At 34.2% G+C, this 10,706-nt stretch overlaps 1 protein-coding gene across 1 annotated transcript; it reads right to left on the reverse strand.

Annotated features, from left to right (window-relative positions):
• Positions 1–8,620: 8,620 nt before the first annotated feature.
• On the reverse strand, positions 8,621–10,355 carry LOC132274437 (uncharacterized). Its single transcript, XM_059775715.1, has 3 exons — positions 9,467–10,355; positions 9,114–9,358; positions 8,621–9,013 (listed from the first exon to the last, which is right to left on the reverse strand). The coding sequence occupies exons 1-3, from the start codon at positions 10,353–10,355 to the stop codon at positions 8,621–8,623; spliced, it is 1,527 nt and encodes a 508-aa protein (XP_059631698.1).
• Between the last annotated feature and the right edge of the window lie 351 nt (positions 10,356–10,706).

Consider the following 10,706-nt stretch of genomic DNA (forward strand, 5'->3'; position numbering starts at 1 on the left):
TATTGGGTCATTCTATTTTTGCACGTGTTTGCCTGTGCCCAATGTTATGTCTGGATGTTTGTACTCTTGTTTCTACGTCTATGTAATTATCTCGTTTTAGCCAAGAAAAAAAATAAATAAAAAATAAAAAAGATTGGGATGATTGATGTAAGTGAGGCTTACATGGGGCCAATTGCATTCGTGGACAACTCTTATTTCTGAAGAACGAAATCAACAATAACTTAATAAGGAGAAAATTTAATCCTAAAACGACGGTGAGCCACTCGTGTAGAGACGACGATATCTAAAAAAAATTCCAATAGATTTTTGCGGTTGGACCCTTTGTTCTTAGTCATTGCATTGACTGACTTATTGAAATAAATGTATCTATTATTAGCTAAGGATGTCCGCTTGATATAATCAGTACTAGGTAAAGAAGTCTGCCTGATGGATTAAATATTGACACCTAATTATATGACTTACTAAAATAAATATATTTTTATTCATGAAACATTATTTAAATATTGACACGTAATTATATGAGTTATTAAAATAAATATACTTTTATTCATGAAACATGATATAATTGGATCCATAATATAATATCACGATATGTTCAGGTGTTTCGAACTTCAATACTCTCGTTATGATGTCTGGTTTAACAGTGTTATCGTTGTGGGCTGGTCGCGGCATCCTCAATTTTGTAACTTGGGGTGGGTCCAAAGGGCCTTGCCCAGGGGAGTTCCGAGTTAAATTATATATATATATATATATAGTATCACAATTTTTACCTTCATCAAAAGTGATACTACTTCCGTCCCAAAAATAGTGTCATGTTTCGGGAACCGTGTTAGTTCAATTTGTGAGAGTCACGGTTCCCTAAAAGTGACACTTTTTATGGGACGGAGGGAATATAATTTTTTTTTGGTTCCGTGATATAGTATCACTATTTTTTTACTCCTGAGACATGATATAATTAGCTAATTTTTTGAGATCTTTCTCACTCCCTTGAAATGAAATAATTGGTTGCGCGATATAATGTCACTAGTTTATTTAGATCCTTCAACAGACTTGTTTTATCATTGAATGAATGCTTGAAGGTATTGGTACAAAAAAATTACTTAAATCCATATATGAATTATTGTATGATTTTGTGAATCTTCGTATTATTATGCACAACTATAATAGCTAGCAAAAGTTCTAAGCTTATGACTAATTAAGGAGATTGTCGGATGCTACAAGATGACTGCAATTGCGTCAATGTCTTGTTATTATTATTAAGGGACACACGCTGTAATTATGATCTCATTCATTGAATGAAGTAGATATTGATCATTATTATTGTACATGAGGCCTACATGGGACCAATAACATTCAATGGTGTAAGATAGTACATGGGGATTGGCACTCCCAAAATTTACCGAAGACACTAATCACTGGGCTGTTAAGGCATCTGCATCTTTTCATAGTGTAACACTGATATCTTTATAGATATATAATCAATCAGTTACGCGGCTTGGTTTATGTAAAAATAAAATATATAAAATCATGTTCACAAGTGAGTCTTCTGCGTCACTTGTGAACAAGTGAGTCTTCTGTGCTACCAAAGGGTCTTTGGCCTAATGGTATGACCTCCTCATTTTCAAAGAAGAGGGGAGGGGTTCGAGTCCGGATGTGGGTAAAAAAGTCTGTGTGTGTTTGCTTTACCAAAAAAAAAAAAAAAAGTGAGTCCTCTGCTAGATTTGTCAGTTCTGACCCTTTTTCTTAGTCATTATGAAAGTATTTATTACTAATTTGGTAAGGAAGTCTGCTTGAAATAAATGTGTCTATTATTAGGTAGGGAAGTCATTGACTAAATATTGATTATTAGGACTCATTATATCATGTGTTGGGAGTAAAAATATATTTATTTCAATGATCTGGTTCTATTTTAATTTTTTTTTTTATTGTAATGTTGTAACATTACAATAAATAAAAAATATAAAATAACAATAGACTTTGGTTTTTGACCTTTATTGGAAATGGGCATTTTCCTGTGTCTTTATGATTTGTAACATGGGGTATGCCCTCTGCTTTTGCTTCGTACTCTATTGTTCTTTATGTTATATCACCCCATTTACGAAAAAATTAAAGAAAATTGAGACAATATCTCAAATGTCTCAGTCTAATATATGGTTTTGGGTACGAAAAAAAAAAATAATAATAATAAAACATAAGTATAAAAAATAAAAAATAAAACAAAATAAAATAAGTCATCCATCACAGTTATGACTTAACAGAAGCAAATACAATACTCATTCCATTAAAAATAGAATTCAATACATAGAAACAAGGATACAAAACTCACATGACAAATTGACTTGTTGGTAGATTAGTATTCCATAATATTTATCTCAATCTTTAGATATAAATATTAAACTAGATTTTAGATCTTAAATTTCTAAAATACTTGTAAGTTGAATAGTTGCAATGAAGGACTAGACCCCTCACATAATGCAACAGCCAGGAGCAACAGTTCCAATTTTCTGGTGATCAAATAACAAATACTTTAATATCACTAATTAATTAAAAACTGAAACGTAGTGATTAAAAAGCTAGCTAATCAAATATCAAGGCATGCCAAAAAGTTAGAGTGTAAAGGTAAATATTTATAAATTAATTTAAAAGAGTATTTGATCAAAGATTTGTTTATTGTCATTTATCGATAAAGAATATCAGGAGTGTATCGAAATTCAAAATAAACGGATTTTTTATCAGCATACTATACAACCTTCGATATTAAAAAATTTATTGTAAAAAATTTCCAAATATATAAGTATTTTTGAACCGAAGTCAAGTTGAAATGAAGACTAAGACACAATCTACAGGACAAGTTCAAGCTAAATACCTATCTAAAAGGAAGGAAAAAAAAAAAAAAATTCATGACAAAAAACACATTCACACGCTCACTTTGCCCCTACAAAGCCTTTGGTAAGATGATTCACATTTAAAAAGTGTTCTTTTATTTTAAATATTTAAAAAAATTAGATTATATTATTTATTGGAGATGTGCTTCGGGGAGTGAAAAACTCGAGTTTTACCCAAGTGTGGAGGGGGCGCCTTGCAGGGAATGGATATTCACACCTTTTTTGTTTTGGTTTTTTTTTTTTTAGGTAAATGTACTCCATTTTTAAGTAAAATAACATCAATATTCCTAAGAATAAAAAAATCAAGTATTAGCTAGGCAATTTTTATCAATTATAGCAAGAAAAAAAATTCCAAAAATGAATGAGTATATTTCAAAAAATGAAATGCAAAAACACACCATACAAATACATACACACGAAGAAAATAATACCCTTTCAGAGCCACTGCCGGATTTAAAAGTCGTCGCAACCGCCCTTGTGAAGACCTTGTGGGCGGGTGTGCCATGGGCAGGTGCGAAAGACACTGTCAGGCTACCACACTGGCGAGCTACGGATGCACAGTCCCACATCGCCTGGGTAGAGAAAAGGTGAAGTGCTTATATGTAAATGTGTCATCTCCAATTAGTATGAGGCCTTTTGGGGTGAAGCCCAATAACAAAACCGTGCGAGCTCAGGTCCAAAATAGACAATATTATACTATGTGATGAAGTGGGTCGTTACAGCCCCGTCTTCTCCGATTCACTCAATCTATCTTTCTCTAGGTGTGTGTATTATGTCTCAGCTAGTTTGCATGGATGGTAGCATCTTCAGTAGTGTTAAGAAAATATTAAAAGTGATCGTTTGAAAGTAAAGACTTTACGTGGTTAACTAATTTTCTACAAGTTAAAGATCAGAAAAAGCCTAATATCATAAACTAGCCTTTTATAATATTTGGAAAATGTTTTATGTTTCAAAGTTGTTGAAAATTGCTTTTAAAATAACGAACGAACAAGACCTGAATTATTATTATTTTTTTTTAACTCGATTTTTAGAATCCAAATTTTAAAAACCTGTTAAGGAAACATAATTTTGAAATATTTTCTAATTTTTACAATTATTTTAATCAGTTAGGCCTATAATTTGGGAAAGTTTTCAACTGCTCTAATCCACTGGCCAAGGGATGAAATTGTTGTGTAAAATGAATCTGAACTGATTCCAGTAATGTATTTGTGTTTTGGCATTGCTATGTAATCGTATTATTTATATAATTCTGCTACATTATCGTATTATATAGTATTTTCGTTAATTAGCATAACATTTATTGGTAATGTTACGAAATTAATTGATTTTGTTAATGTATGGAGCATCGTGCCATCATGTCATATCAATTGTTCTCCACATGCTAAGATTGAACGAGTCAAGCAAAGACTTCAATTATTTTGGGAGGAAAAACATTCATTTCAGTTTCATAAAATAAACCATAGCCACATACATTTTCTTCTTCTGATAAATTTCCCTATATATTCTACCTTATTTTGTTGTGTAGGGAGTCCAATGTTGAGATCTTCACACTGAGAGCACGCATCAATTGGTTTTTTCTGAAGACTATAAACAAAAACATATCTTAACTTAAATAATTGTAATTATGTCAATGTCTTCTTATTGATATTAAGAGACATGTAAGACGTGTAAGAGACGGGCATAACCTATTGACCTAATTAGTAGATCGTCTAACTTGTGTTCGAGTCTCTTTTCTTCTAATTTGTCCTATATATATATATATAAATAGACTTACCGAAATAAATGTATTTACTAAACAACTAAGGTTAGGTCAAGCTGAAAAGTAGAACTGATTTATTGAGACCTCTTTGGCAATGAGGCTCTCCAATCTTGTTCAGATGTTCACACTGAAAACACCCAGCAATTGGCCTTTTTTGTTTCCTCAAGGCCATAAACAACAAAAAGCCTTGACACGTCAATTTTCAATCAAACCCAAACCCGACATAACCCGCCCATTTACCACCTCTAATACTAGTATTCAAAGTCTTCAAAGCTCCACATGCTAAGATTATACAAGTCAAGCATAGACTTCACTTATTTTGAGAGAAAAAACATTGATGTAAATTCATAGCCACATACATTTTCTTCTCTTCCGATAAATTTCCATATATATTCTACCATAACTTGTTGTGTGGGGAGTCCGATGTTGACATCTTCTTCACACTGAAAGCACCCATCAATTGGCTTTTTTTTTTTCTCAAGGCCATAAATAACAAAAAGCCTAGACAAAACTCAGGTCAAGCAGAGCACAAAAGTATCGCCTCGCACCGAAAATAGTCATTACAAGGAAAATTTCTACAGTACCCCAGCCCTCTGGGTATTAATGCTTCTCATTTATTTTGAAACTTTTCACTTCTTCATTCTCAATAAAGTATAGGCTAAAGTGCAAAAAACCCTCTTCAACTATTGGCCATGTACAATTAACCCCCCTGATCTACTAATTTGACATATAACCCCCCTGAACTAACGAATTTGGTGCAATTTACCTCGTCCGGTGATACGCCAGTTGAATTTACCTCGTCCGGTGATACGCCAGTTGAATTTGACCTTGAAGACGCACATGATGGGTCACGTGACTGTACAAATTTCTCTAAATGACCATACAACCCCTTATGAAGCTAAAAGACCATAATACCCCTTTTATTACCGTTAAATCCTAACCAAACACTGCCTTAGTTATGTGGTCAGAAACCCTAAATCGAGTCTTTATCTTCCTCGATCAGCGTCCCTCCAATCTCTAACAATAGTTTCATCAGAACAGCTATTGAGTCTTTATCTTCCTCGATCAGCCTCCCTCCAATCTTTAACAATAGTTTCATCAAAACAGCTCTCGTTCTATAGAGTTTACCCTTTTTCTTAAATTTTTATTTTAAGAAAATTTAAAATAATCACGAAGAGAGATTTCTTACAATCTTCGCTGCGTTCTCTCTCTCTAATCGCTTCAACAAGGTTTTGCATAGGTGAGAGTATCAAACTCTTAACTTTATTCACAAATTGACTTTCATTTCGTTGTATATATATATATATATATATATATATATATGCGTGTATGTATCTTTTTCTAATATTTAGCAATTCAAGATTGTTAAAAGTGGCTGGATCTGTCTATTCTTTGTTATTATTTATTGATTTTTTGCTCCTAACAAATTGTTTGTTAGTGGTAAGACAACAAATTTTTATCCTATTCGGCTCAAATTAGGTGCTGTTACACAGAGGTTTCGCGAGCTCGCGAAGGCACCATTTACTGGAAGCGTAATTTTTGGAGAAGATTGGGATTGAGATCTTCGATTGAGTGATCGTGTTGAGGAGCTCCGAGCCAATCTCTTCACCTTTGCTTTGAAGTTTTGCAATCGTCTCTTTGTTTTTTTTTTTTTTTTTTTTTTTTTGCAAATAATGAGCTCCATGGGTGAATCCTCTTTCAGCAATGGAATTCGTAGAGGTCCTTTCAAGAATAGGAAATATGGTTGTGGTATCAACTCTTCTGTATACATTTCTGAGTCCAAAAATAATCCGGGAAAGCTATTTTTCAAGTGCAGTACACGTCGTTGCAAGTTTTGGGAATGGCGGATTCCACCTGGTGCACAAGCTGAAGATGAAGTCCATTTAAAGAATATGAAATGCTTTTGTGGTATCAAGTGTTCTGTATACATTTCTGACTTCAAAAACAATCTGGGAAAGCTATTTTTCAAGTGCAGTACTGGTGATTGCACGTTTTGGGAATGGTGGATTGCACCTGGTTCTAGGAATAATGGATTGCACGAAGATGCTTCTGGGAATAATGGATTGCACGAAGATGAAGTTGTACCAGCTCGTCTTGCTCATGCACCAAGTTTTGGAAATAATCAGATCCTTCTAAATGCAGAGATGAATGCAGAGTTCATTACAATTGTAAAGGGAATGTTGAAGTTAAGCATGGTTTTTTTTGGGTTGTGTTTTGTAGTTTTAATTATTGCTCTTGTTCTTAAGTGAAAAGTTTGTGCTGGGAGTTAGTAAGGTTGTCTTTTGTTTTGGTATACTTTCATTTTGTGTTAGGAGTTGTTAAGCAAATTCACTGAATTTGTTGTTGTAGTATGAAGATTATGGATACTGTAAATTACTATAAGATTTCCTGGTTCTTGCAACTCCTCCATCCTTGAAGTAACAACATCACGAGACTGTATTTGCATCCCCAAACAATCCAATTCCTTTGTTGAGCAAGACTAAGCTATCCGTGTAATTACCAACATAAAATGATTTCGCAACACCACGGATTCCACAAAAAGTACTTTGTTGAGCCTGTAGATCAACTGAAAGCATATCCCCATTTGATGGCAAAAAATAAATAAATAAATTAAATTAAATTAAATTATTTTTTAGTCTCACAAGTAGGAAGCATAGATTAACATCTCAGTTAAAATCTCATATTTCCATAAGGACTTGATTGAGAGCATAATTTTTTCAACTCTTATAGCATTTCAACCTTCAAAATCTGCCACTACAGTAATTAACTCTAAAACAAACAAAAAAGCATAATACCTGGACATGTATAATGACAACTCACAGTGTATAATACCTGAACATATGTAATAAGAAAAGGTACTGAACTTTTATTACACAACCAAAGTAGCATTATAAGCTAAATGTTTCTGCCTACCAATAGTATTTAGCAAACAGAACATTAAGGTTGTAAGGTTCTTCATGTCAACAGTTACAATTAGCCAACAAAAAACATTGTTAAGTTCTTCATGTCAACAAAAACCAGCAACAGTTCAGTACTATGAACCCCCAAAAAGCTGCAAACACCTTCACTACCAACAGGCATAGTCATTGTCCATCATTAACCTAAAAGATGATGCTTGTGTTGATGTGAGCTGAGAAAATGGAATATTTTGAACCTATCATCAATAACATACACAAGTGAGGAGATTTGCAAATAAAGTAGCAAGTAGAAAATAGTAGCAAAATAATAATAATAATAATAATAAAGTAGGGATTTGCAAGTGTACCTGTTGACTCTGGTTTGAAGGTACTAAAGTTAGGATTTCACTTCCAGCAACTCTTCCTCTTCCACCCCTCCTTGCCCTCCATGTTCTTTTCACTGCAATATCTCTTCCTCTCACTGTAATACCTCTTCCTCTTCCAAGTAGTGGTGGTCTACCTCCCCTTCTTGGTGGAGGTTTCTCAATGACCAAAGGTGCAGCTAATTTGCAAGTCCTTGAGTTGTGACCTTTTTCTCTACACTTTGAACATTTCAAATTTTCCTTTGACCTGCTGAGCTTAGTTGAAGTACTGGGCTCATCATTGTTCTTGTTCCTAGCCTTTTTGGGTCTACCAGTGGGTTTCTTGTAGGTTAGTGGCAACAATGGATTAAGGGGTACTGATTTTATCAACTTTCTCATTGGAAAACGATGGATTAAACCACCATATGCCTTCAGATATGTTTCCCTGTGATAGTATGGATCCACATAGGACTCAGGTACCTCTTTCCTTAAAAATGTGCATGCTACAACATGCTTACAAGGTATACCAGTTAAATCCCATATCCTACAGCTGCAACTTTTCTTCCCAATATCAACTGCCTCACTTATACCAAAGCACTGAACCTCATACTTGTCATCACCAGCATAGTGCACCTTACACATCCTTGCCATGTTTTTCACTTTGTTCAAATTTTTTTGAACTTCTAGACACAATAAGCCATCCCTTGATTCCATCCATTATCTCTTTTGTTGGAACCTCAACATTAAATGCCTTCTAATCCACTCCAACATGTACATAATTGGTTTATCCCTTGCTTTAAGAATTACTGCATTCCAACTTTCACACATGTTATTGATCACCATATCACTTTTTGACTGGTATGAGAAGCCTGACTTTGACCATAATTCAGATGGCACATTATGAAGCCATCTATAAGCTTCCACATTTAACTCATGTATCTTCCTCATATGTGCATTAAAATCTGCTTCTGTACATGACCTTGCAGCCTCCCATAATTCAATTTTTAGTTGCTGCCCTTTAAACCTCAGTTTAAAGTTCTCATAGAGATGTCTCACACAATATCTGTGTTTTGAACCAACCATGATATTCTCAAAGGTGTCTACCAAACCCTGCATTAACAATAAAATAGTAAATATGTATATCAAATACAGTTCAACAAATATATATTGAAAATAAATAGTTTCATAAGTGTGTATATCAAATACTAACCTTTTGCCTATCAGATATGAATGTGATATCCTCATAAGGCCCCACAGCATCCATCAACTCTGTCATAAACCAACTCCAAGAATCCCTTGTCTCAGATTCCACTACTGCAAAGGCTACTGGGAACATTTGGTTATTCCCATCAATACTTATTGCACTGAGAATGTGGCCACCATATGGCCCCTTTAGAAAACACTCATCCACACCAATTAGTGGCCTACAACCTTCTTTAAAACCATTTTTCATTGCTGCATAACAAATAAAAACCCTTTGAAATTTCCTCACATTCTCCTCACATGTGGGCTCAGTTTGAATTTTAACTACACTGCCAGGGTTGGATGCACGGATCAACTAACAGTACTCCCTCATCTTGCCATACTGCTCTACCTCATCTCCCTCAATAACTTTCAATGCTTTTCTCTTAGCCCTTTTGACTTTGTGTTCTGACACATCAATGTTCAACTCACAAGCAATAGTGCTCTTAAGTGTTTGAAGAGGCATCTTTGGGTTTGATCTCAACTGCTCTAAATACTTATTAGCTAAGTAAGAAGACGAAGCTTGTGAATTAGTTTGAAACCAAAGGCAGTTTGTATGTTCACTCACATATGTCTTCACTATCAAACAATCATCATCCTCTGGTTTGCTGGCATAAATCTTCCAACCACAATCATTTTTACAAACTACATTCACCCTATCTCCATCATTCTTTATAAACTTTACATCAAACCTTTTCTTCAATGCTGTTTCCCTAACTGTCAATCTAAAATCTACAGCAGTCCCAAATTTCATGCCTAATTCTAATTCTTTAACCCCTAAATCCCTTGAAGGCATATATTCTTGCTGCATAGGACCACTATCCTCATCATCAGAACTACATAGACTAATTAACTCATCACTAGGAGCATAGTTTGATTCCAGTTGTTCAAAATTATCAGTTAAGTCCTCTTTTTCAGCAATGTCTATTGGAACCTCATACCCTTGCATATTCAAAAAAGGTGCAACAATGTACAACGTTATCGAGTTGGTTTCTCCTTGAGCTTCATAAGCATAGAACATTCTCAATACATCCAAATCACACTTGATTTCTCTGAACTTCTGATTACCCTCTAAATATGGTACTGTGTAAAATACTTGAGTAATCACCCCATACCCTAATTGGTCAGCCATGTCTTGAATATCATCATAAGACATGATGTCTGGATCTACACTTTCAATGAAGCATTTATCTTCTCCTAGGTATGCCATTTGGGGTGTTTTTTGTGAAAACACCCCCATGATGAAGTTCAATGCTATAAAGGTGCATCTACAATAACAAATTTCAATTAATAACAAACAAATATATTTTTAAAAAGTCAACAACTGAAAACACACATTTAATGACAACTCAATAATGTGGACCACTCAATCACAAGGTACAGTTAAACTCATACAACATTTTCAATGGTAGGTGGACACTTTAATCTTTTATAGACAGTGATATAAAAGCAAAACAATGACTATTCAATCATAGAAGAAAGGGACCACTCGATAGAACCCATAGTGAATATAAAACATAGTCAATTATAGAACAAAAGGACCACTAGACAGAAACATAGT

This window comes from Cornus florida, unplaced genomic scaffold (genome assembly GCF_030987335.1).
Source record: "Cornus florida cultivar Cherokee Brave unplaced genomic scaffold, ASM3098733v1 CherokeeBrave_3.0.0_Hap2_Chr01, whole genome shotgun sequence".
NCBI lineage: Eukaryota > Viridiplantae > Streptophyta > Magnoliopsida > Cornales > Cornaceae > Cornus > Cornus florida.

Coding starts and splice junctions, on each gene's coding strand:
- LOC132274437 (XM_059775715.1), bottom strand. CDS start 10,355: ATGGCATACCTAGGAGAAGATAAATGCTTCATTGAAAGTGTAGATCCA. Junction 9,359..9,466: donor TGGCAAGATGAGGGAGTACT/GTTAGTTGATCC, acceptor TTTGTTATGCAG/CAATGAAAAATGGTTTTAAA. Junction 9,014..9,113: donor TCATATCTGATAGGCAAAAG/GTTAGTATTTGA, acceptor TTGTTAATGCAG/GGTTTGGTAGACACCTTTGA.